Source organism: Lontra canadensis, unplaced genomic scaffold (genome assembly GCF_010015895.1).
Source record: "Lontra canadensis isolate GAN:19392208 unplaced genomic scaffold, GSC_riverotter_1.0 scaffold24, whole genome shotgun sequence".
NCBI classification, from domain to species: Eukaryota; Metazoa; Chordata; class Mammalia; order Carnivora; family Mustelidae; genus Lontra; species Lontra canadensis.
The window spans coordinates 2033880-2061733 of NW_022631018.1; the positions used below are offsets into that span (position 1 = coordinate 2033880).

A 27854-nucleotide genomic window follows, 5' to 3' on the forward strand; every position below is an offset into this window, starting at 1 on the left:
AAAGCCTATTAATTTCATTATTATGTTTGAGCTATTATTTTTTTATAAGTATTTATGAATTCCAGGGTATTTCCTCTTTAAGACCCGTTTCTTGGGAAAGATTAGTAATTTCCTTTTTTTTTTTTAAGATTGATTTATTTTTAGAGAAAGTACAAGGGGTGGGGGAGAGAATTGTAAGCAGAGCTGAGCGTGGACCCCCACGTGAGGCTCAGTATCAGCCCCTTGAGATCATGACCTGAGCTGAAAACAAGAGTCACATGCTTAACAGACTGTTCTGCTCAGGTGCCCTGTGTAATTTCCTTTTTAGTAAGTTTCTTATATCATTAAGTTCTAGAAGATACACAAGATCTCATTTAAAGGTCCTGGCATTTCTCAGGAAAATGATGTGTATTATGTGCTTTGCTTATGATGGGAGAAAGCAAATGTCAGAAAAGATCTTTATAAAATGGGGCCATCATATTTGTTATTAGATATAGCTGGATTTTTAATTTGATTGGGAACACAGGAAACTAATAAAAGAATGGTTAACATTTCAGCCTTTTTTCTTAACCAGGTCTGTGCCCATCAACTATTTAGGTCATAATTTTTTTCCAGCTAATTTTGAAGCGCTTAATTTTTAAAATATATGTAAATGATATATATACATAGGTAATGAGGGCATAAGTAATTTATCGAGTAGCTAGATCTGGTTCATTATCTGTATATAGTTCTGCCTTGGCATAATAACTAGGTCTGTAGAGCTGAGGTGCTAAAGAATTTCAGGAAAATTACCATGATTATAGCTTCTTTTATGCAGTATGGAAGAGGGAGGAGGAGGAGAAGAAGGATAAGGAGGAAGAGGAGAAGGAGAAGATAAACCTAGACACATATCTAGTATGCCTTACTAGGGTATACAGTTATGTTTGTGTTTTTTCAGTTTATCATCCCAGATCTATAAGTTTGGAAAACAGTAAATAATATTAATGCAAAATAGAAAATTTAGACTAATTTAGCAGGGTTTTCCCTTATAATAAGCCAGTTGTTTAAATAGAACTAAAGATTGGAAGTAGTAATAACGTATTTACTTATTAGATTGCCAGCACATAACATAGGTGTGTTTCAGAAAGTCTATTCTTCCTAGTTATCTGCATGCATTTAGAGAAGAAACCGTGCAAGGGGTGGTAGACCATGGTAAGTGGAGATTGTTGGGATTGATAGTTCAGTTTCAAGCATAATTATTTTCCCTCCACATTGAAGGCTCTTTTTAGAGTGATAAACAACCTGAATCACAATTATCCGTTGTTGTTATTTACTTTGTATACATTTTATATAGTTTAAATTTATTAGTCTGTTGATCTTGGTTTTGTTTTTACTCTTTTGATTTGCAAATATTCATTGTTATGATTGACTTAGAGGAGTCATTGAAAAATTATTGAAGTGATAATTGTATATGTTTTTTTCCTATAAATGTTGGTTAGAATGATCACAAATACGATTTTGGACACAGGAATAGCATATTTAAAAATCTGGTCTTGGGGCACCTGGGGGGCTCAGTCGGTTGGGCATCTGACTCTTGGTTTCAGCTCAGGTCTTGATCTCAGGGTCTTGAGTTTGATCCCTGTGTTGGGCTCCACACTGGACATGATGCTAAAAAATAAATAAATAAGAGGGGCACCCGGGTGGCTCAGTTCGTTAGTGTCTGCCTTCAGGTCAGGTCATGATCCCAGGGTCCTGAATTAAGCCCTGCATTAACCTCCCTGCTCATCAGGGAGCCTGCTTCTCCCTCTCCTTCTGCTGCTCCCACTGCTTCTGCACCTGTGCTCTCTCTCTCAAAATCTTTTTGGAGTAAATGAAACAAGATGGGATTGGGAGGGAGACAAACCATAAGTGACTCTTAATCTCACAAAACAAACTGGAGGGTTGATGGGGGGAGGGGGGTTGGAGGAGGTGGGGTGGGGTTATGGACATTGGGGAGGGTATGTGCTATGGTGAGTGCTGTGAAGTGTATAAACCTGGCGATTCACAGACCTGTACCCCTGGGGATAAAAATATATATATTTATAAAAAATAAAATTAAAAAAAATAAAAATAAAAACTTTGCTTTAGGATTAAATTTCGCATATTCATGAATTTAGAATACTGTGTTATTATGTTATATAACTCAGCTTTTCTGAGACTCAGTTTCTTCATTTTAAAACATGTATATGGGTGGCAGTTGGATGAAAACTGTCATTGTAGTTTTTAAGTTTATGTGTATATATTCATAAAATTCCTTTTATCCAGACAATCAACTGAAGGCACTCACTGAGAAAAATAAAGAACTCGAAGTTGCTCAGGATCGCAATATTGCCATTCAGGTAAAAGTTATTCCTATGAATAAAGCTAACTATAAACATGATACTTGAGGAAGTATTCTGTTTTGTGTTACTTAATGGGAAGGTGAAACATGTTCTATTAGGAGAAACTACTACCTGAAATGCATATATATAAATTCCTTAATTGGACCTTTATATGTTTATTGATTAGGTATTTCTTTTACTCATCAGAATATGTTGGTACATAATATAAAAAAAAAAAAAACTTGGTTTTAACGCTGTAGCTATTAAGGTGGTGATTTTTTTAAAAATTCACATTGTAAGTGAAGTGCCACAGAACTGTAAGTAGGAGAGATATTCATAGATTTGTTTATTTGTCCCCCACTCACCCACTTACCTACCTGTTATCCTTCCTTTCTTTTAGATATTTTATTTAATATTTAATGTTTATTTAATTTAATACTTATGTTGTATTTAATACTTAATGTTGCTCAGGCATTATTTTGGCTATTGTGATTCATTTGGGTATATGGATAAATCCATACTGGAAATCATTTCCTCAGAGTAGTGGTAACATACTGGATGTGATCACAAGGATTGTTCACCCATTGGTTTAATGAAGTGATCATACCAGTGATTCTCTAAATAGAACTTCAGACTCTTGCCATTGCTTTTTGGAAATTTGCGTTTGGAAAAACAAAACAAAACCTTGTATTTGATTTGAGATTAAAGGTACTTGATGTATAAAACATAATTGTAAGGGGAAAGTAGTAAACTTAATCCAATAGAAATTTAAAATCATCTGCATAAAAAGAACTAAAACACAAGTAAACCACTAAAAAGAAAATATGACTATTTGGATCCTTAATATATGGCTGCTTTCATACTCTTAAGAGAACTCATTCAAGGGGGAAATGGGCAAAGGAATTAAAAAAAAAATAGGAAGCTGCACAAATGGTCAGTGGCAATATGAAATGTTGCTCTGCTTCAATTGTGATCAGAAAAAGCAGATAAAACAATAAGGTTATTATTTTTCATCTCCCCATGTTAACGTTGATTTCTTTCTTGTCCTTTTTTAAGAATGATCTTCAGTGCTCGCTTCGGTAGCACATGTACTAAAAAAGAATGATCTTCAGTTCTGGCATGAGTGGCTTGAGATTGGCACTTATGAATCAAAGCATATTGATTGCCATTGTCTTGCTGCAAAGCAGTTTGAGAAAATATATTAAGTAATAGTACAATTAAATTATATATTTTATATAAAAATATATTAAATAACTTGAATTAAATAATTCCATTTCTAAGTCTCTTTCTTGAAAAATAATTTGATTCAGCCTGTAAATACAGTGCTATCCATTAAAATTGCATTTTATGGCAGCAAAAAATTAAATTTAATGTCTTTTCTACAAAGGCGTGTTTAAGTGATGAGAACACATCCAAGTGACAAATAGTAATGTGAGAAATTTTTCCATAAGCCTATGAAAAATAATTTTAAAAACTGTAAAGTATAAATAATGTTGAGATTACAGTTAATTTTTAAATTTCTTGATGTATTAAGTTATAAGAGAAAGAAAACTAACCATTCTTAAACTACAGCTAATGTTAAATAAAGAGTGACATTTCTGTGCTGGAACACAGTTTTTTAATTTAAACATATTCTCCTTTATATGATAGAGCCAGTTTACAAGGACGAAAGAAGAATTAGAAGCTGAGAAAAGAGACTTAGTTAGAACCAATGAGAGACTATCTCAAGAACTTGAATATTTAACAGGTATGAAGAAGTACTTTAGCCTCTAACTCCACTCTCTCCTCTCTTCTAATAGTGCTAGGAATTAATCCCCAGTCCATTTCTGTTGCTCGTATTTGTTTGTCATAGCGCAGAATATAGTTCAATGTAATATCCTACTGTGTCTCACACTCATTTATCTTTAGATCATTATCAAGGTTTTAAAAAAGTGTCTAGATGAATATACACAAATGAAAAATACCTAAGAGGTTGATTTGGACCAAGATTTACATGTTAAGATACTTGCTACAATGTTATTTATAGTATCAAATTGGAAGCAGTTTAAGTGTTCAGTTGTAGAGGCTAACACAGACACACTTTTTGGTATAACTTGTCCATAAACATTCAATATGTATAAGAACCTGAAAGGAAATCTTGTATTTAAAAATATGGACTGAAGGAGTTAGGGTAACTAATACATAAAAGTAGGATAGGTACAAAGAATACCGTATATGATGTAGTTGATATATTAAGGTTAACTTGACTCTTAAGCAGTGTAATGGAATCAAGTTCCCTTTGGTTCCGTTTATAAAATTTTTGAATATTTTTATTAATAGAATTTTCAGCTATTTATGTTGTTATATAGTAATATTCAGTTAGGTAACTACACTTTTCCAGCCTCAGTTAAGTTACTTCAGAATATTTATTGGTGATGTTGATCAGTTAGTGGTTAGATAAAATTAAAAGAATTTATTTTTAATAAAAACTTCAATGTAGGAATATAGTAAAAATTAAACATGTAATATTCTGGCTGTTTTGAGTAGATGTTTATATATATTATTGCTTTTTAACTTAACAATGGCTATTTATGAAATTTTAATAGATCTGTAGGTATATGTCAGGAAAATTAATGTTAATTTGTATGTTTAGCTTAAGATACTGCACTTAAAATAACCAGTATAATTTAGATGTTGGGTTCGGTGCACATATTTGGCTTATCATTTGCTAAAATTAAATTTGTAACTAAGTATGACAAAAACAAATTAAGGAGAACTGCTTACCTTGTATTAAATGCTTGTATTTGTAGAGACGCATCTTCGATGTTTGGTTCCTCTGAGCATTAGTCATTATTTTCACATTCTTTTCTGACTTTTCTAGAGGATTTTAAACGTCTAAATGAAAAACTTAAGGAAAGCAATACCACAAAGGGCGATCTGCAGTTAAAACTCGATGAACTTCAAGCCTCTGATGTTTCTGTTAAAGCAAGTAACAATTCCAAATGCACAAAATACAATTTTTGCTTAAAACTTACCTAAAGTAAATTTTTGCTTAAAATGCACCTAAATTCAATTTTACATATAAGCAAATGATCTGTAAAGTGATTAAAAGCTGTGTTTTCGCTTTTGTTTAATGCCAGGGAAAAAGTTAAGACAATTTTAATTGAACTATTTGTTTACGTGATATTTGAGTTTCTTATAATTCTTGTCTGACCATCCATTTTCTGTTAAGAATGCATGCAAATATTTATTTCTGTTAAGATTCTGCTTGTGTTCATTAGCTACAGGCAAAATCTTTTAACTAGCTATATATTGTCTTTAACTGTAAATGTTGTGTTCTTGGTTATCTTTAGTATCGAGAAAAACGCTTGGAGCAAGAAAAGGAGTTGTTACATAATCAGAATACATGGCTGAATACAGAGTTAAAAACTAAAACTGATGAACTTTTGGCCCTTGGCAGAGAAAAAGGAAATGAGATATTAGAGCTTAAATGTAATCTTGAAAACAAAAGAGAGGAGGTAAGTTAGTAAAATTGCATTTTCATTTTGGTTAAAACTTAAATTTGTATACCAGCTTATTACAGATGTATTCCATAGCAAGGGCTGCCTGGATGGCTTAGTCAGTTAAGCGTCTTAGTTCCGCTCAGGTCATGATCTTGGGGTCCTGGGGTTCCAGCCTCATGACAGGCTCTGCGATGCTTGGAGGGGAGTCTGCTTGTCCCTCTTTGTCTCCCTCTGCCCCTCCCCAGCTCATGCTCGCTCTCTCTCTGTCGCACGCATGCTCTCTCTCTCTCTCAAATAAGTAAATTAAAATCTTTTAAAAAAAAAAAGTACTCCATGGTGTACCGAAGTAAATGTATAATATTAGAAACTTGGAAGACATAATTCGTAAACATTTGGCCTAGGAAATGAACCAGTTGCAGTTAAATAAATACTTTAAGATATTCTTTGATGAATTTTAATACTATCTACAGTCTTTTTTTTTTTTTAAGATTTTTTATTTATTTATTTGACAGAGAGAGGTCACAAATAGGCAGAGAGAGAGAGAGAGAGAGTGAGGGAAGCAGGCTCCCTGCTGAGCAGAGAGCCCGATGCGGGACTCGATCTCAGGACCCCGAGATCATGACCTGAGCCGAAGGCAGCGGCCCAACCCACTGAGCCACCCAGGCGCCCCAATACTATCTACAATCTTTTGATGTATCATTGAGATACATTTAGAAGTGGTGGTAAATTTTGTTAGCTAAATCCAAATGTGCTGTTCCATAAGCCATTATTTTTCATTTTCTTAAATATACATGTTTTATGTGAAGCCCGTTTTTGGGTGTAGGGCATTATTTTGCTTTCACTTGGCAGCTAAACTTCATATCTGATTTTAGTTAATATAACATTCTCTCTCTACCCAACTCTTCTATTTCTAGGTTTCTAGAATGGAAGAACAGATGAATGGCTTGAAAACATCAAATGAGAATCTTCAAAAACACGTAGAAGAGCTCTTGACCAAACTGAAAGAGGTGGAGATGACCACTTTAAAATTTCTCTTTTATAAAAATGTTAAAGCACTTATGAGGCTATAGTTTTTTGAATGATTTCATGTTTTAAACTGTTTTCTGGCACCTATAAAATGGCCAGGACACTTTCATATGCTGTAGCTAAGCTGAAATATCTAGATTCAGGAATGGCAAGCACGTGCTATATCCAAAGTACTGTCTGAAAATAAGTATGGTTAACTTTAATGTCATTGAAGTATTATACTTTAAGATAAAAATATCAGTAATATTTTATCATTAAGGTAAGTCATCTTTATCCTGAAAGCTGATGTTAATTTTTTCTCTTTAAAAATTGGATTTTTTATCTTAAATTTTGATAAGCATTCTAAATTCACTTCAGATGAGTCTGCTATAACTGGGTCTTTTTTGTAGGCCAAGGAACAGCAGGCCAGTATGGAAGAGAAATTCCACAATGAATTAAATGCTCACATAAAGCTCTCTAATCTATACAAGGTAAATGCCCAACCACACATTTTAGTGTCCTAATATTGCATTTTTGGATGTCCAGTAACTTTTTAAGATTAAATTTTAGAGTGCTGCTGATGACTCAGAGGCAAAGAGCAATGAACTGACCCGAGCAGTAGATGAACTACACAAACTTTTGAAAGAAGCTAGTGAAGGTAAGATTTCTTTAATTATGAGAGGATTATTTTGTTTTTAGATAAAAAGTATTTTTTTCTTTACTTCTGTGTAGATTGTTAGAAGTTAGATTAATCTTATTAGAGACAAAATTTGGTATAGAAGAAAGAATCTTGGAATAAGAAACTTTGTATTATATTTCCAACAGGTAGGATGTTTGAAAATACAGTTAGTTACTGTTTTTCTAAGTTTTTTTTGTCTTAAAATCTTATATATGGTCTGGTTTCTAAAAGGAAACTTTAGTTCCATTTAGGAAACATTGACTTTGATAAGTACATATGGGTTTATAGTTTGGATATGCTCTTAATCCATAAATAAGCCTCACTTTTTAAGGTTAAAAACTGTATATTTTAAAGTCTTTGATTTTCATGTGTTCTTTTTAAATGTATTTGGTTTTGGGTTTCTTGAGGGTTTTGTTTTGTTTTGTTGCTGGGGTAATACAAGTTGTTGATGTGATCTTTTCTAGTGATTTTCTGTATTCTAGACTAAAGATTGGAATAAAACCAAAGAGATACTTAGAGCCACTTTTTTACTTCTCTGAGTTCCCTTATTTTCCCCATGTATAAGAGACATCAAAAAAGAGAAATAGAGTCAGCAGGCCAGGACATTTCAGGAATTAAAAGTAAAGCAAGAGCTTTTGGAGGATAACTGACAACCGTAGCCTGTCTAGAATTTAAAGTCTGCTGAAGGAAAGAGTAATGACTATGCTGTTACATCTTAAAAATGCCAAGATTTTAATTTTATGTTTGGATATTCTGTCTTTAAAAATGTTTTTAGCCAATAAAGCAATACAAGATCATCTTTTAGAAGTGGAGGAATCTAAAGATCAAATGGAAAAAGAAATGCTTGACAAAATAGGGAAATTGGAGAAGGAATTAGAGAATGCAAATGACCTGCTTTCTGCCACAAAACGTAAAGGTATGGATTAATAGATGCTTAATAATGACTTGAATGAAATACTACTACTTCCTACATAGTTCTCATTAATTTCCACTAATAGTATTTATCTATCTTACTGTGATATGGGAAACTCCATCCGGTTTTTTTGGAATAAAATTAATACCTATTCATATCTCTACTATATTGTCAAATATAAGTACCATTTGATCACACATAATTGTGTGTCAGTTTCCAGAACATTTTTAACTATTCTTACTGCATGATTTTTAGAATCAGATTATGTTAACATGAAATTTGAAGTCCTATTTTAAAATCTGCATAGGAATTCATATGTAATGCTTAGGTAGGTATCCTGTTTACTTGTGTTGGGAAAAATATTACTGGCTTTAATGTGAAATACTACAGAAATATACTAGATTTCTCTGTGTTGGCACAGGAGCCATACTATCTGAAGAAGAGCTTGCAGCCATGTCTCCTACTGCGGCAGCTGTAGCTAAGATAGTGAAACCGGGCATGAAATTAACTGAGGTAAGAATGGTATTAAATCTTATTTATTTTCCTTCAGCAAAAGGAAGTTTGCTGAACTTTAATGGTCAGAAAAATTATTCTTAAAATCATCTAATGCTTAATGGATCATTCTAAGAAAAGCTTTCTTGGTTCCTGATTCTTGCCACAGATAGGAAACATTTCCATTTTATGTAAGTTCTATTGTATGATTATTATGAAGCTAGATTGATTACATGCTTCTGTTATTATGCTGAGATGTGAAACAGCCCCCTTTTCTCCTTTCAGCTATATAATGCTTATGTGGAAACTCAGGATCAGTTGCTTTTGGAGAAACTAGAGAACAAAAGAATCAATAAGTATCTGGATGAAATAGTGAAGGAAGTTGAAGCCAAAGCACCAATTTTGAAACGCCAACGTGAGGAGTATGAACGTGCACAGAAAGCTGTGGCAAGTTTATCTGTTAAGCTTGAACAAGCTATGAAGGTTGGTTCCATTCTTAAATTTGAACTGTGGGAAAAATATATATGAGAAATTATTTAAGAGGTAATTTTTTTCTTAGAATTAAGCTATTTAATGGGACACCTGGGTGGCTCAGTTGGTTAAGTGTCCAAACTCAAATTTTGTCTCAGGTCATGATCCCAGAGTTGTGAGATCAAGCCCTGCATCAGGTCCCAGCTAGTGTGGAGCCTGCTTAAGATTCTCTCTCTTTCTCTCCCTGCCTCCTCCTGCTTACCTGCACTTGCTCTCCCTCTCTTGCCCCCTCTCTCTGTGTCTTAAAAAAATAAAGTATTTGAGTCAGAAAAGGCTAATTATGCTTTTCAGTAATAGGGTAATTCTACATTATTAAACACCTGTAATCATGAAGTGTTCTTATTCAGCTAAAACTATGGGAGCCTTTTCAATTTTTTAAGACATTAGAGATATTTTTTGTAGTGCATGTTGAATAGGCAAATCTCCTTGGACTATTCTTCAAATTAAAATAACAACTCTCTTTGTAATAGAACTCTTGTAAATTTGTCATAGTCATTCTTTGTGGGACAGCTCTGATATTCTATCTAGAAATGGTAACATTGTTTGACCATAGGGAAGAATTCCTCTTTTGTAACATTTCACAATTTGGCAAACTTTTGTGTACATTATTTTTTTACTCTTCCTTTGCAAATTTAAAGTACCAAGGATATTCATAAATATCTTACCTCTTAAGATTCCTTTTTACTAGATAATAATTTAAAAAGACTATATCAACATAATTTTGCTTTTAGGGTACAACTTAATACTTATTTTCTGTGAAGAACTCAAGATTTATTAAACAAGTTTTATTGAGAAAATTCAGTAACCTTTTGTATCTGCTGTTCTAAACTGATTAATTTTTTTCCCCCTGGGAAAAAATAGTATAAATAAGTTGTATCCTTAATTGAAACTTAAAATTTTGTTGTGGTTGCTATTACAATTCAAATATCAGTTTAAATCTGGGTATATTATATCCAATGGTCTTTTTATCCTGAGTCCTATGACATCTAACAGGCTTGCCTTGGCAGACTATTGGTTGTAATATCTCCCCTCACCCCCCAACCCTGTGGTTTGAGAAGAGGTCCCTTGAGTATAATTAGATCTCAAGTTTCTCAATGTTGAGATTTTTTTCCTAGAGCTTATTGTCTAAAGAAAACAGTGAAGTACTAGGACTTTCAGGCTCAAATGATAATAGGTGTTCATTATGGAGAAAACCTATTTGTTCCTTTTTCACTAATGTATGGGTATAATATTAATATTAATAAGTAATATTCTATATAATATAATAATAATAATAAAAATCCCTTACATACTTTTGTCAAAACTAGCAACGAATTTAGATAATTTCTGTATCTTCTTTATAGCAGAATCTTCTGTCTGTAACGTACATTGTGTGTCCTCCAGTCTAGATTCTTTGATGTTCAGAGTTTTATAACCAAGTTATTTCTTCCTTAGCATTTTAGTTAATCCCATTTTGAACTCTGCCACCTCTCACGAATATATGCCTTCTTCATTTTGTCACATACTTGTTTCTACTGAAATTGGCGTACAAATACCTTTAGGGCAGTGTACTCAAGATACTTGAAACACCAGCATAAATATGAGCCATCTTTCACTTGGATAGTATTTAAGACATTATAATGTAAAAACAGCTCATTAAGAAGCAAAATTTGTATGAATTTGAGATAAAACATAAGATTTCAAACATATTTTGTGTTTTTTATCAGTTTCCTTTAAACTGTGCCCCGAAATCCTTAGTGATACTGGGTTGCAGAACTTACTAACAGAGGTTTGCATATAATGTTATCTTTTTAACAGTAACATTGGCTGCGGCTGTTTTAGAATAAATTCCTGTTTCCTTTTTTATAAAATCAAGTCTTACACACCTTACCCAACATTGTTTACTTAGATGTTTATTTCTATGTAAGTAATGTAGTAATGATTGGCTTTGTAATATAGTCCTTTATTTTCATCTCAGTAATGCAGCTTTTCAGAGTATTTCTGTGACATCATTTTACGTAAACTGTTAATTTGGTGTGGCTGTAATAAGATTGTAATTTACAGTTAATCTGGAGGCAGGTGGCAGATCCTCCATTATTTGTATATTGTGATAAACAATGATGAGCAGTACTTGAGATATTAAGAAATATGTGTTCATATTTGTGGGGTATTACTCTTTAATAACTACTGTATCATAAATAGAACATTTTTAGTTTATCAGTTGACTATAGTATTTGGGCACTGTATATTTTTGTTATTCAAATAACTGCTTCATTTGTATAGATTTTAGAAGGGTATGCAGAATTTTCACTTTAATTTACATTTTAAAGGAGATTCAGCGATTGCAGGAGGACACTGATAAAGCGAACAAACATTCATCTGTGCTTGAAAGAGACAATCAAAGGATGGAAATACAAATAAAAGATCTTTCACAACAGGTTAGAATTTTCTGTTTCTTTTCCTATTTTTTTCCCTAAACAGACTGCCCAATAATGTTTAAATCTATTTGCAGGTATCTAAGGTAGAACTACTGCATATGAAATTCTCATCACTTAGGACTGTGACTGTAGCAGCACTGTAACCTAGTCATCGTTTTTTGTTTTCTCATAGGCCTTCCTTTTTTTTTTTTTTTTTTTTATAAGTATTTGATAAATTTTCAAATTGTAACTACTGGTTGTAATAAATGAAATAATTCAAGGATAAATAAAAGTCTTCTGTCCCCTGCCCAAATCCCAGAATATAACCAGTGTTAACAGACCGGTGTATATTCTCTCATGTCTTTCTTCACATATATATATATATATAAACACGGTGCATTCACGAACATATGTAAGCATCCTTTGTTTTTACTAAAATAAAACCATGCCTATAGATTACTCTGCCACTTTTTTTCTTCAACTGAACAAGTCAGAAAATATAGAACTATTTTGTTTGTATATTTTATCCTTGTTCTGGTATGTGGATTTACACATACATAACACATACATAAAAACTTCATATGAGTTGAATTAAATCTTTTTCATGCTGTCCTTCTGCCCCACCATATGCTACATACATAAGCATGCAAGTGCAAGCATATGCACACATAGGTATATATTTCTTGTTGTTTTATTTGGTCATTGTTTTACAAAAATGGAGCCATACTTGTAGAATCATGAATTGGTAGTTTTTTGAAAAGTACTAGCCTTTTTTATACACTTCAATAGAAATGAAAAATAATTTTTCCCATTAAAATTTTTCTGGGTTTTAATATCTGAAACAATCTTAATATTTTTAAAATCATTTAATACTAACTGATGGTATTCATAAAGTAATATTTTCACTTGCAAAAATCTGTTCTAAACATATCCAGAATCAAAGTCAATACTATTTGGTAACATATTAAAACTTTATTTTTAGATTAGAGTGCTTTTGATGGAACTTGAAGAAGCAAGGGGTAATCATGTAATTCGTGATGAGGAAGTAAGCTCTGCTGATATAAGTAGTTCATCTGAAGTAATATCACAGCATCTAGTATCTTATAGAAATATTGAAGAACTTCAACAGCAAAATCAACGTCTCTTAGTGGCCCTTAGAGAACTTGGGGAAACCAGAGAAAGAGAAGAACAAGAAACAACTTCATGCAAGTAAGCAATTGACTACCTTGATTTGTTTAACCAATATTTCTTTTGTGTCCCTAATTGTGCTGTATACTGGGAGTATAGTGACTTAGGAGGAAAAAAAAAATTGAGCAACAGTACAAAAAGAAAAAATTTACTCTCTGGGATATTAATTTGTGGATGAGATTGATAGTAAGAATAAAATGGGTAGGGGTGCCTGGGTGGCTCAGTCGTTAAGCATCTGCCTTCAGCTCAGATCATGATCCCAGGGTCCTGGGATCGAGCCCCACATTGGGCTCCCTGCTAAGCAGGAAGCCTGCTTCTCCCTCTCCCACTCCCCCTGCTTGTGTTCCCTCTCTTGGCTGTGTCTCTGTCAAATAAATAAATAAAATCTTAAAAAAAAAAAAAGAATAAAATAGGTAAGTAGATAATAGTTCAGTGTGATTAGTGCTATAATGGATAGAAGCCTATTATTAGGAGTGTAGAGGTAGAGGACCTAGCCTGGATTTAAGGGAACAGATCAGGCTTCGTGGAGAAGATAATATGGGAATTTTTCAAGCATAGTAACAAATTTTTTCCAAAAAAGTGGTGCTAGAGAAAGAGTGGCTATAAATGTAAGAAGACTGGGGTTTGGACTGAGTGGAATTGGTTTGATTTTTGCAAGTAGGTTTTTCAGATGACTTCGGGGAGTACCTGAGTCCTGTGTGGTGAAGATTTTAAAAGTGGTTCTTAAAATACTGACAGAAGAAAGAAAGGATAAGAGAGGCAAAAATACTATTCTTAATATGATAGATGCTAAAGTGCTTATTAGTTGGTAATTTGAAATTACAACTGCCTTTCAGTCTGTCATGGGAAATACACTGATTTCTTTTTCTACAGAATTGCTGAGTTGCAGCTAAAACTTGAGAATGCCCTCACTGAATTAGAACAACTCCGTGAGTCACGACAACATCAAATGCAGCTTGTTGATTCCATAGTTCGTCAGCGTGACATGTACCGTATTTTGTTGTCACAAACAACAGGAGTTGCCATTCCTTTGCAAGGTAGGTTTTCATATATTATCTTAAAAGTTTTTAAATAGTTTTTAAATAGTTTTGGGAAATATTTTTTAAATGTATATTATAGAATAGATTTGCAACATCATAAGCACTGTCCAGTCTACTGAATGGTAACTTCAAATTGAACTACCGTATTTGGTTGATCATAACATCACCAGTTCTAAAACGTATAGTTATTTTAGGTATGACTAAAAAAGAAGAAATGCTAATCATTGTTGAAAAATGTGTATCTTAGAGTCTGTGAATTGCTGTATCTATGTATTTTTAAGTATAATTGACACACAATATGCTGTTAGTTTCAGGTGTACCTCAGAGGGATTTGATATTTCCATACAACATGAAATGATTCCCACGATGTCTGGTTACCCTCTATCACCATACAGAGTTATCACATTATCACTGATGATACTCCCATGCTGTACATTGCATTACATCTCCCTTTTAGTTAAGTTTTAACATTTCATCTGTGAATATTGTCTCTAACCAAAAACCAAATATAATTTTAATAGGTTATTTAGTAGATGCCTTCTCTCATGATCTCTGCAATCTTACCATTTCATTTAAATAAGTCTAACTTGTTTATTTTGGTAGTGATATTTGTGATGAGAAATGTTATATCATTCTGTTTACATTTCTGAAGCTTCAAGCTTAGATGATATTTCTCTTGCGTCAACTCCAAAACGTTCAAGTACATCCCAGACTGCTTCCACTCCTGCTTCAGTATCTGTAATTGAGTCAGCAGAGGCCATAGAAGCCAAGGCTGCCCTTAAACAGGTGAGACCATATCATTATAACTTTATCTTGGATTAGGTTCTTTGAGAACACAGGTTGTCATCTTTAATAATTTATTCAATATTTAGTTGCAGGAAATTTTTGAGAATTACAAAAAAGAAAAGGCAGATAATGAAAAAATACAAAATGAGCAGCTCGAAAAACTTCAGGATCAAATTACAGATTTGCGATCACAAAACACCAAAATTTCTACACAACTAGACTTTGCTTCTAAACGGTAAATTTTCTATTGTTCAAAAACTAATAGTCTAAATAAATAATCCAAACTTCAGTATTCAAATGAATCAAAGGATTAATTTGCAAGAGTGTTACTTACTTGTGGACCATACTCTAGGGTGAGAAGCTGTAGGGGTTCATTTTTTTTAATATTGGCTTATGATTCTCTTGGGCATTCCTAAGGAGTCCAGATAGTTATTTATTTAGAAAGTTGAAGTTGGTGTGAGGAATGTTGCTAGTTTTCCTTCCTGAGATTGAAGGATATACTGTTTTTATAGGACTTAATTATTTATAAATACATCAGAGAATGAGAGGTATGTGAACAAATTTCATTCAGTCTTCTCTAGAAGAGAAGCAAGTAGTAGATAGTTAATTTTGGGAAAATTTACTTTTTTGGTCATTTATAAAGGAATATAGTAAATCTCATTTTATAGTTATTGGTAGATCCATTAAATACTTATTAGTTTAGCAGGTTAGGACAAAATTTATCCTATATACACTACAGGATAAAAAACAATGTTTTTATAAGGGTGTGGCAGGTAGTTTTCCTCCATACACGCCAACAATTTGATACCCCAAGTAAAAGCACCTTCTTTTTTCTATGTTGATAGCTGTAGCCAGCCATTTTGTAAGCTTTCAAGAAACGTGAGAAATTAAGAATTAGAGAGGCTAAAAGGATCTCCAGCACTCCCTCTCTAACCATCTGTAAATACCTTAAATTGCATACTGTATCATGGTGGATGTTTGATATATCAACATTATGTTGGCATTATTTTGAATGTGATTAAAGTTCTTATAAATGAATTAGCTTAAAAAGTTAATTCAGCATGAACGTAGAATTTAAAGTTTTAAAGCTTATTCAGAGTTTATATTTTACTATTAAATTTGGAGGTGAAGATTTTACATTATTATACAAAATACTCTTTTCCATATTGGTTTAAAAAAATTTTTTTTGAAGATTTTATTTATTTATTAGAGAAAGTGAGAGATAGAGCATGAGCAGAGGGGGAGGGATGGAGGGAGAGGAAGAAGCACACTCCCTGCTAAGCAAGGATCCTGATGTGGGGCTCCGTCCCAGGACCCTGGGATCATGACCTGAGCCAAAGGCAGACACTTAACAGACTGAGCCAGCCAGGCACCCCTCATATTGTTACTCATGTGAAATTAAGCTGTTGTGAAGTCCTTTAAGGAACTAACCTAGGATATACTATTTTAGTTGCTTATAGAAATGTTTTTCTCTCATAAGTTATGAAATGCTACAAGATAACGTTGAAGGATATCGTCGAGAAATCACATCCCTCCATGAGAGAAATCAGAAACTTACTGCAACAACTCAAAAGCAGGAACAGATCATCAATACAATGACGCAGGATTTGAGAGGAGCAAATGAAAAGCTAGCTGTTGCGGAAGTGAGACCAATTTCCCTCATCTGACTTGCATTATAAATTTCATTTGACATTTGTTTTTTAGTTATCACTTTGATTTTACTGGTTGACATGATACAGATGTTGGAGAGGTTTGTGGATTTCAAGTCCTTATTACATAGTTTCCAGATATCCAGTTGTGCATTAATCCAGTGATTGTTTCTCTCAAAACTAAACTGGGAAAAGTTTGATTTTTTGGATTGAGACTTCCTTACAAGTCTTCCATTTCATATTAAATTTGTAAGTTGCTGTTTCTCCAGTTACAGCAAAAACAAATGAATATTTCATTCATTCTTGCTCATTTCTGATAAAGGACAGTATAAAAATTTTATTAGCATTAAATTCTACCTCGGAATTTCCACATGAATACAAATGCCTGTTAGAAATTGACAGTACTTTCAATTAAATACTGGATTCTTGATGAATTTTTATATAACGTTTTACTTTCTTATAAAATTACCTCACAACTTTTTGACCATTACTTGTGAACAAGGTGCAGTTGTCTCCCATTTTACCTGTGGAGAAACTCTCAAAAGTTAAGTGATTTCCTGTTTAGGATAGCGAAAGATGGATTGGTTGGGACTTAAATCTAGCTTTTCTAATTCTGTTGGCTACATTCTTTCATTGTTAATGTACTCACACTCATTTGTGGGGAATGGAGGCATCACTTTTTCAAACCGGTGGAGGAAGTTTTATGATTGCTTGTTTATGATTTATTATATAAATGTGAATACTTTGAGGATACTGATTTTCAGAGCAGCCTGCCAAATCTGAGAATCAGATTGTACTCTTTGTGAGGGAAAAAAAAGTTGGAATAAATTAGTCAGCACTCTCAAACAGGTACTTAGAAACCAAGCTTGGATTCAAAATGCATAATTTAGTAGTATGTAGGTATGACTATAGCAAAATTTTGCAGTTATGTTTCTTTTACTCTGACGTTTTAGGGTTTTTTGATTGTTTTAATATCTGATTTGTTAAGAGCAGAGAAATCATAAATATCTGTGGTAATTACAAGATTTTTTTCCTTTGATCTATTGATAGTCCCAATAACTTTTACTTCATATTTCAATACATGAAATTTCAAAGAGTTATAAATCGTTGTATAATGAAGAGATGACCTTGTCTGTAATTAACATTAAGAAATACACAGTAGTAAAGATTCTTTTTAATTTTATAATGGTATTACTGCATTTGACACGTTATTTCCAGCATTTTTTTCTTTTACTTGTATTTACCTCAAGGTAAGAGCAGAAAACTTGAAAAAGGAAAAGGAAATGCTTAAATTGTCAGAAGTCCGTCTTTCTCAGCAAAGAGAGTCCTTATTAGCTGAACAAAGAGGACAAAACTTGCTGCTGACTAATCTGCAAACAATTCAGGTAACCAAATAAAAACATCTCTAGAAAAAAATTCTTGATGTTAAGTTTAACATTGAATCCTCTTGGGTTCTTAATTAGAAAAATTTTGTTACTTTTGTCATGCATTATGATCATAATTGAGTTTTGAGATTTATTAGGACATGTCAGTATTCTAAACTTTTTTTTTTTTTTAAGATTTTATTTATTTATTTGACAGAGATCACAAGTAGGCAGAGAGGCAGGCAGAGAGAGAGGGAAGCAGGCTTCCTGCTGAGCAGAGACCCTGATGCGGGACTTGATCCCAGGACCCTGAGATCATGACCTGAGCCGAAGGCAGCAGCTTAACCCACTGAGCCACCCAGGCGCCCCCGTGTCAGTATTCTAAATAAAACCTTTAAACAGATGATTGAAACTGCGTTTGGCAGTTTTCATCCTCAGATCTGTATTTACAGAGTCCTATGTAGTTTGATTATTTATAAGATTAATTCTTTTAGAGATGCCTGGGTGGCTCAGTCGGTTAATTGTTTGCCTTCACCTCAGGCCATGGTACTGGGGTCCTGGGATCAAGTCCCATGTCGGGCTCCTTGCTCAGCAGGGAGCCTGCTTCTCTCTCTGCCTGCGGCTCCCCCCTGCTTGTGCTCTCTGTCTCTCTGATAAATAAATAAAATGTTTTTAAAAAGATTAATTCTTTTAAAACTTCAGGAAATCTGAGTGGCTATTATATTTCTTTTTTTCTTTATTAAATAGATATATATTTTTAAAGATTGTATTTATTTATTTGGGAGTGAGAGAGCACAAGAGCAGGGTAAGGGGCAGAGGGAGAAGCAGACTTCCTGCTGAACAATGCAGGGCCAGTCCTAGGACTCAGGGATCATGACCTGAGCCGAAGGCAGATGCTTAACCGACTGAACCACCCAGGACCCCTAAACAGATATTATAGTATGAAAAATGTCAAAAGACTCTTGGTAAATATTCTAGATTTTAACTTCTTAATGTAGAAGTGGGTTGTAATCCTGTAATGCTCTGTAGCCTTTAATTTTCTTTGCATTGCTTTTTAACTTTTTTCTTAAGCATAACCAAAAATCTTTTTTTACCTTAGGGAATATTAGAGCGATCTGAAACAGAAACCAAACAAAGGCTTAGTAGCCAGATAGAAAAACTGGAACATGAGATATCTCATCTAAAGAAGAAGCTGGAAAATGAGGTGGAGCAAAGACATACACTTACTAGAAATCTAGATGTGAGTCTATTTAGTATTACAAATATCCGTAAATTGTTTATTTCCAGAAGTGAAGCTGGTATGTAGGTACACTGCCATCTCCTGTTGAATCATGGTTTTAGAGAGACTTCTTTCAAGCTGTTAAATTTTTCTTGCCTTTGTGTGCCTAGTAATTTTGGGGTTCCATACATTGTAAGTTTTATCCTCTTAAGTGCTAGATATTTTTATAATCCTGTAAATCCTGGGTTTTGTTCTGGGATGCAATAATTGAAAATAGTTTGATTCTCTTGAGTGTTACTTTTTATGATTTATTAGGTAGGCCCAAAGCAACGCTCAGTCTATACCTAATTATTCTCTACTATTAAGCAGAGCCCTTCCTGAATACTAGTCATAGTGTCCCATGAATTGTGTGTTTTCAGTCTGGCTGCTGGTAATGGGCATTATTTCTAACTTGCTGTTAAGCACCAGACACTCTTCACTCTAGTCCCTTTGGGTGATTCTTAACCCTGTCTAGGGTAATTTCACATGTATGCACTGATGACTATTTTGCTGAATATTCAAGAGGGATCCTCTGCAAATGTCCAGGGTACTCTACCAGTGCAGCTCTCTGTAGGAGTCTGTCTGAGGAATTTGATCTAATTTATTCTTCCTGTACTCTCAGTTACATGTCCTCAATTCAAGGAGTCTGCTGGCCTCTGCCTTATTTCCTTTATTTCCCTGTGTTAAAGCCTGGACCTTCCTAAGTCGGGAAGCTAGGGAATTTGTGGGGCTTACTGCTTTTGTTTCCTGTCTCAGGTATCATACAATTTTTTTTTCCAGTTATTTCAGATTTGGTTTATATTATTCTATCTGGGCCAGAGTTTAAAGTATTATAAAAAGATAATGTGAACCTCTGATTACTTAAGAACCTAAAGATAGTATTTGCAGGGTTAATGTATTTTTCTTTTTAGGTTCAACTTTTAGATACAAAGAGACAGCTAGATACTGAGACGAATCTTCATCTTAACACAAAAGAACTATTAAAAAATGCTCAAAAGGAAATTGCTACGTTGAAACAACATCTCAGTAATATGGAAGTACAGCTTGCTTCTCAGTCCTCACAGAGAACTGGTAAAGGTAAATCAGTAATTAAGTAGGCTGATAGTAAGCTACTTTTTTTTACTTTTTTTTTACTTTTTTTTTTTTAAGGATTTTATTTATTTGAGAGAGAGCAAGCTAGAGAGAGAATGAGGGAGGGAGTACCAGCAGGGAGAGGGGCAGACGGAGAGGGAGAAGCAGACTGGTGAGCAGGAGCATCACTCAGGGCTTGATCCCAGGACCCTGGGATTATGACCTGAGCCAAAGGCACCCCAGTAAAGTACCTTTTTAGGCTGATAACATACCTTGTAAATAGCCTATTTTTTGTGGATAGTAGCAAAAGAGAAAAAAAACCCTTTTATTCTCATTTAGTAAAGCTTAGTTTTAGGCTTAAATTAGTAAATTTGCCGACTTATAAGATTCAGAATAGTTCTATATGGCACCTGACTAAGATATGCTCTGGTTTTCCAGTTGTTGAAACCATTTATTGGTACTTTAAAAATGTTTCCCTTGAGGAGAGTTAATATTTAAATTCTTCATTCTCCCTTGTTAAAACCACAAGGCTCATTTACAGAAATAATTGATTCGTTTGGTCTCTTTTAGAGTAGTAGTCGTAATCATTGTTCATTGATAGTCTTAGTTTAAAGATTTGTTTCATTAGCTTACACTTGTCTTTATGAATACACCATTTCAAATGCAAAGCTTTTAATCCAAGTAATCTTAAAAGAAGATATATATGTGTTTGTCTATGTATATATGTGTATATGATATATAAAGATATAGTGGATATATAGTTTTTCAGTAGTCAGTAGTGCTTTCTTATAGGTATATGATAAGAAAACATCCTTTTCAGTCTGCAATTTATTCCTTTCCCATGGATTTTAGAATGAAAATTGGACTGAATGATTTAAGTGTTTAGAGTTTTAGATTTAGTGTTTTAGAGTAAGCAGTGTTTGAATAATAAATTAAAAACCTGGTAGTATCTTCAAGTAGCTCCCTCAGTTTAGTGCAAATATTTAGTATTCTTTTCATTTAAATATCTTTTTAATATTTGTAATAGCAGATTTCAAATATTTGATATTTTGAAGAAGAAATAACAATATCCTGGCAAAATACTTGTTTTTATTTTGGGATTTAGCATGGGTCGAAATATACTTGTAAGATAAATCCTTCCTCATTTGAGCCTTAATCCTAATTTCACTAATTCTTAGACAACAGTTATCTCTAATGTCATTTAAAATGTTAATTGTAAGAAAGCTCTTAAATCTTGTAGGTCAGCCTACCAGCAAAGAAGATGTGGATGATCTTCTGAGTCAGCTAAGGCAGGCGGAAGAGCAGGTGAATGATTTGAAGGAGAGACTCAAAACAAGCACTAGTAACGTGGAACAGTATCGTGCAATGGTTACTAGTTTAGAAGAATCTCTTAACAAGGAAAAACAGGTATATACAATTTTTAAATTCATTTTGAATGCACTTAACATTTTTTTAATTAGGAGCTTGCTGTGGGTAAGCGCTGTAGTAAATGTGAGTTCAAGTGACGTCATTATGTTTACCTCTTAGACCTTAAAAATACTTATGTCTAATAAGCCAGATAAAACAAAACAAAACCCACAAAATTCATAGAACAAAGGAGAGTATAATTGCTCTAAGAAAGGTCCAGATCAGATGTTAGTGTGAATGGGAAGGAAGTGGTCTCCTGCATGACTTCACAAGAGAGATGGCATTTGTTCACAGCCTTGAAAGACAGTATCATTTGGGTATTCAAAGGTAGAAGACTATTCCATATAGTAGGAGCCCTCAGCCAAGTAAAAAGACTTCAGATGAGAACAGGTTGGCTAACGTATTGACTCTGTGAAGTGAAACAAAGAGAAATAGAATTATAAATATATCAAGTACCAAGTTGGAAAGGTTTTGAACATCATATTAAATTGTATTCTGTTAGATTATTAAGAGCTCTTGAGTTTTTTCAACATGTTGTAATCAGAATTTGTTTTAGTTAGATTAATGTGTAGTACATTGGAGGATAGAGTTTGTTTTAGTGGCTATTGTAGTAGTCTAGGGTCACAGTTTTAAAAGATTCTTTGGTGCTTAGCATCATGAAAATCAAGATATGTGGGGAAGAAAACCTTTCAGTGGGAGAATGGACAGATTTGGCGGCAAGCGGATGTGAGGATTGATGGGGAAATGGAAATTTCACTTCAAAAGAAAAATGGCCAGTAGCCAAGTTAAGAGGTGACTTAAGATTTTAAGTGCTGTTTTTAAACTCTTTGATCAGCATTGATGATTTTTTTTTAATACAAGGCAAATGTTAATTTTTGGTACTTCTCAAATTTAGTTTAGACTTAGAGAAACTCTAATTTTAAATGTATATAATTTTTGTATCCTATTATTTGGGTGTTGCTAAAGGTGACAGAAGAAGTACGTAAGAATATTGAAGTTCGATTAAAAGAGTCAGCTGAGTTTCAGACACAGTTGGAAAAGAAGTTGATGGAAGTAGAGAAGGAAAAGCAGGAACTTCAGGATGACAAGAGAAAAGCCATAGAGAGCATGGAACAACAGGTAAATTGGTTTATTAACCATATCAGTCCTTTGTGTGTGTAAGGATTTGAATAGCTCATTAGTATCATCTCAGCAGATACTAATTAAACACATTTAATAATAGTTTCATGTGTTACTCTGCTCTTTAGGTCTGTATGTGTTTTCTTTTAAGAATTTTAGACTACTTTATGGTAGTAGGTATCAGTGCTGCTTTTTAGAAGCCTCTGCCCAAGCATTGGTATTTTAGTGAATATAGACCTGTAAAGTTTGTGCAGATAATATCAAGTTACCTTTTAAATTTAGTAAGAAGTCCCTTTGGATTAGTTCGACATTTAAAATCTGTCTTTACTATAAAATAAGTTTGCAGTTGACTCTGGTTTTAATGTTCTCCTGGTTTAGTTATCGGAGTTAAAGAAAACACTCAACAGCGTTCAGAATGAAGTACAAGAAGCTCTTCAGAGAGCTGGCACAGCCTTGAATAATGAGCAGCAAGCCAGACGTGACTGTCAGGAACAGGTAAGTGCTGTGCTGATCTTGGAGCCAGTTATTGATAAATGAGATTTGATCCAAGGAACGGTTCTTGGAGTATATTAATACATCTTGGGGATGGGCGAACCTCAGAGAAATGCAAAGTTATTTACACTATTGTGGAACTTCTGTGAAGATCAGCTGAAAAGTGAAGGCTAAAAGTAAATAGTGCAAGAATCACAAATCAGTCTTCACAAATGGGGAAGGATATAAAAATACGAGTAAGAATAAAACTGAGATAGAATGGGAAAGGAATACAAGAAAGGAGATTAATAATGTTCTCATTTTTAAGTTGGGTAGTATATGAATAACCATTCATTTCATGACAGTTTTTTTGGGGGTGTGCAAAATGGTGGTCATCACATTTATTGCTTACTTGTATATAGTATATGTGTGTGTGTGTGTACGAAGATTACTTTAAAAATTGAATATAGAGGAATGTACTTCAAAGTAATTAGACAAAAATGAATTATGCTTGATTTATTGCCAAACATAATAATGTTGGAAATTAAAATGAATGTATCCATAGTTCAATATTAAAATTAATTATTCTTATTTCCCTTTGTTGACTTGTAGTTTGTATGCATGTGTGCACGTGTATTTTTACATATCTGAGTTATACTTAGCCATTATTTCATAAAACCTCCTCCAGATTGCTACATAGTCTTCGTAAGTTTCCTTTTGAACAGTTCTTTAATATTTCTTCTTTGTTTTTGTGGTGGAGGTTGTTTTTCTCCAATTTTTAAAAAAATTCCAGTAGGTTAACATACAGTGTGATACTATTTTCAGGTGTAGAATTTAGGGGTTTATCACTTATATACAACACCCAGTGTTCCTCACAAGTGCCTTCCTTTATCCCCATCACCTATTTAACCTATCCCCCCACCCACCTTCCCTTCAGTAACCCTCAGTTCTCTATAGTTAAGAGTCCGTTTCTTGTTTGCCTTTTTATTTTTTGCCCCATGTTCAGTTGTTTTTTTCCTTAAATTCCATGCATGAGTGAGATCATATAGTATATGTCCTTCTCTGACCTGTTTCTTTTAGCACAATACTGTCCACAATGTTGTGAATAGCAAGATTTCATTCTTTTTTATGACTGAGTAATATTCCATTTTATATATGTGTATATATATATATATATAGATATAGATATAGATATAGATATAGATATAGATACACACACACACACACACAACACACACACACACACCATATCTTCTTTATCCTTTCATCAGTCAGTGAACGTTTGGGCTCTTTCCATAATACTGGTATTATTGATAATGTTGCTATAAACATTGGGGTGCAAATGTCCCTTCAAATCAGTATTTTTTTATCTTTTGGATAAATACCTAGTAGTACAATTTGCTGGATTGTAGGGCAGTTCTATTTTTAACTTTTTGAGGAACCTCCATACTGTTTTCCAGAGTGGCTACACCAGTTTGCATTCCTGCCAATAATGTAAGAGTGTTCCTCTTTCTCCACATCTTTGCCAACATCTGTTGTTTCGTGTATTGTTCGTTTTAGCCTTTCTGACAAGTGTGAGGTGATATCTTCATTGTAATTTTGATTTTATTTCCCTAATGATGAGAGTGATGTTGGGATCTTTTCATGTGTCTGTTAACCATCTGTATGTCTTGGAAAAATGTCTGTTCATTACGTCTTAAGCCCAATTTTAACTGGATCATTTGTTTTTTGGGTATTGGATTTGACATGTTCTTTACATATTTTAGATACTAATCTTTATCAGATATGTCATTTGCAAATACCTTCTCCTGTTCCATAGGTTGCCTTTTAGTTTAGTTTCTTTTGCTGTGCCGAAGCTTATTTTGATAAAGTCCCAAAAGTTTATTTTTGCTTTTGTTCCTATTGTCTTAGGACACCCATCTAGTAAGAAGTTGGGACAGCCAGTGCCAGAAAGGTTACTGCCTTTTTCTCCTTGAGGATTTTGATGGCTCCTGTCTCACATTTAGGTCTTTAATCCATTTTGAGTATTTTTGGGTATGGTGTAAGAAAGTGGTCTAGTTGCATTCTTCTGCTGCTTCTGCTTGTGGCCGTCCAGTTTTCCCAACATCATTTGTTGAAGGGTCTTTTTCCATAGGATGTTCTTTCCTAATTGTGGGTTCATTCCTTGGTTCTCTGTTCTGTTTTATTGATTTATGTGTCTGTTTTTTGTTCCATTATCATCCTGTCTTGGTGACTACAACTTTGCAGTATAGCTTGAAATCTGGAATTGTGATGCCTCCAGCTTTGCTTTTCTTTTTTCAAGGTTGCTTTGGTTACTCAGGGTTTTTTGTGGTTCCATACACATTTTAGGATTCGTTGGTCTAGCTCTCTGAAAAATGATGGTATTTTGATAGGGATTTCATTAAATGTGTACACTCCTTTGGGTAGGATAGACATTTTAACAATAGTTATTCTTCCAATCCATAAGCATGAAATGTCTTCCTATTTCTTTGTGTTATCTTTAATTTCTTTCATCAGTGTTACATAGTTTTCAGAGTATAGATCGTTTATCTCTTTGGTTAGGTTTATTCCTAGGTGTCTTATGGTCTTTGGATTGATCTCCTTGATTTCTCTTTCTGTGGCTTTATTATTGTATAAAAATGCAGTGGATTTCTGTATGTTGATTTTGTGTCCTGTGACTTTACTGAATTCATGTATCAGTTCTAGCAATTTTTTTTTTTTAAAGATTTTATTTATTTATTTGACAGAGAGAGATCACAAGTAGACGGAGAGGCAGGCAGAGAGAGAGAGAGAGGGAAGCAGGCTCCCTGCCAAGCAGAGAGCCCGATGCGGGACTCGATCCCAGGACCCTGAGATCATGACCCGAGCCGAAGGCAGTGGCTTAACCCACTGAGCCACCCAGGTGCCCCAGTTCTAGCAATTTTTTGATAGAGTCTATCATGTCATCTGCAGATAGTGAAATTTTGACTTCTTTTTTGACTCTTTGGATGCTTTCTCTTTCTTTTTGTTGTATGATTGCTGAGGCTAGGACTTCTAGTACTGTGTTAAATAACAGTGGTGAGAGTGGACATCCTTGTGTTGTTCCTGACCATAGAGGAAAAGTTGTCAGGTTTTCCTATTGAGGGTGATATTAGCTGTGGGTTTTTCATATATGGCCTTTATTATATTGAGGTATGTTCCTTCTATCCCTACTTTGTTGAGGACTTTTTTATGAATAGATGTCCTACTTTGTCAGATGCTTTTTCCACATCTGTTGAGAGGTTCATATGGTTCTTAACCATTTTTTGTTAATGTGGTGTATCATTTTGATTGATTTGCAAATACTGCACCACCACTGCCACCCACCTGATAAATCCCACCTGATTGTGGTGAATGGTTCTTTTAATGTACTGTTGGATTCAATTTGCTATTATTTTGTTGAGAATTTTTACATCGGTGTTCATCAGTGGTGTTGGCTTATAATTCTCCTTTTTAGTGGGGTCTTTGTCTGGTTTTGGATTCAAGGTAATGCTGGCCTCATAGAATGAATTTGGGTGTTTTCCTTCCATTTCTATATTTTTGGTATTTGGTATTCTATTTTTTGGTACATAGGTATTAAGTCTTCTTCAAATGTGTCGTAGAATTCCCCTGGAAGCCATCTGGCTAGACTTTTTTGTTTGGAGATTTTTGGTTACTGATTCAATTTCTTTGGTGGTTCATGGGTCTGTTCAACTTTTCTATTTCTTCCTGTTTCAGCTTGGGTAGTTTATATGTGTCTAGGAATGCATCCATTCCTTCCATATTGCCTAATTTCTTGGCATGTAATTTTTCATAATATTCTCTTATAGTTTGTATTTCTGTGGTGTTGGTTGTGATCTCTCTCATTCATGATTTTATTTATTTAGGTCCTTTCTCTTTTCTTTTTGACAAGTCTGGCTAAGGGTTTATTAATTTTATTAATTTTTTAAAGAATTAGTTCTTGATTTCATTGATCTGTCCTATTGGGTTTTGTTTGTTTGTTTCTTTCTATGTGATTTATTTCTGCTCCAATCATTATTTCCTTGCTTCTGCTGGCTTTAGGCTTCATTTGTTTTTCTTTTTCTAGATCCTTTAGGTTTGCATATATGAGATTTTTCTTGCTTCTTGAGGTGAGCCTGTATTGTTATTATATACTTCCTTCTTAGGACTACTTTTGCTGCCTCCCAAAAAAGGTTTTAGACCATCGTATTTTCGTTTTCACTTGTTCCCACGTATTTTTAAATTTCTTTAATTTCCTGGTTGATCCACTCATTCTTTAGTAGTATGCTCTTTAACCTCCATGTATTTGTGGCCTTTCCACATTTTTTCTAGCGGTTAACTTCAAGTTTCCTAGTGATGTGGTGGGAAAATATGCATTGTATGATCTCAGTCTACTTGTATTTGTCTAGGCCTGACTTGTGACTTAGCATGTGATAAGAGTCTGTTCTGTAGAATGTCCCATGTGCACTCTAAAAGAATGTGTATTCTGCTAGGATGAAATGTTCTGAATATATCTGTTAAGTCCATCTGGTCCACTTTTTCATTTCAAAGCCATTGTTTCCTTATTGATTTTCTGCTTCGATGATCTGTCCATTGATATAAGTGGGGTGTTAAAGTTCCCTACAATTATTGTATTATTATCAATGAGTTCCTTTATGATTGTTATTGTTTTATTTATTTGGGTGCTC

At 33.8% G+C, this 27854-nt stretch overlaps 1 protein-coding gene across 5 annotated transcripts in view; it reads left to right on the forward strand.

Moving 5' to 3' along the window:
- Positions 1-27854, forward strand: part of TPR (translocated promoter region, nuclear basket protein) — a 65836-nt gene that overhangs the window by 2454 nt on the left and 35528 nt on the right. For all 5 annotated transcript variants that reach the window (XM_032862615.1, XM_032862614.1, XM_032862612.1 and 2 more), the window contains exons 3-24: positions 2263-2336; positions 3969-4065; positions 5179-5282; positions 5651-5815; positions 6715-6807; positions 7216-7296; positions 7376-7463; positions 8260-8400; positions 8819-8910; positions 9175-9372; positions 11730-11837; positions 12799-13025; positions 13878-14041; positions 14697-14830; positions 14917-15065; positions 16311-16473; positions 17730-17864; positions 18943-19083; positions 20013-20178; positions 21413-21579; positions 22546-22698; positions 23077-23193. In XM_032862615.1, coding sequence (XP_032718506.1) covers positions 2263-2336; positions 3969-4065; positions 5179-5282; positions 5651-5815; positions 6715-6807; positions 7216-7296; positions 7376-7463; positions 8260-8400; positions 8819-8910; positions 9175-9372; positions 11730-11837; positions 12799-13025; positions 13878-14041; positions 14697-14830; positions 14917-15065; positions 16311-16473; positions 17730-17864; positions 18943-19083; positions 20013-20178; positions 21413-21579; positions 22546-22698; positions 23077-23193 — 2957 coding nt within the window. The remainder of the gene's footprint in view (positions 1-2262; positions 2337-3968; positions 4066-5178; positions 5283-5650; positions 5816-6714; positions 6808-7215; positions 7297-7375; positions 7464-8259; positions 8401-8818; positions 8911-9174; positions 9373-11729; positions 11838-12798; positions 13026-13877; positions 14042-14696; positions 14831-14916; positions 15066-16310; positions 16474-17729; positions 17865-18942; positions 19084-20012; positions 20179-21412; positions 21580-22545; positions 22699-23076; positions 23194-27854) is intronic.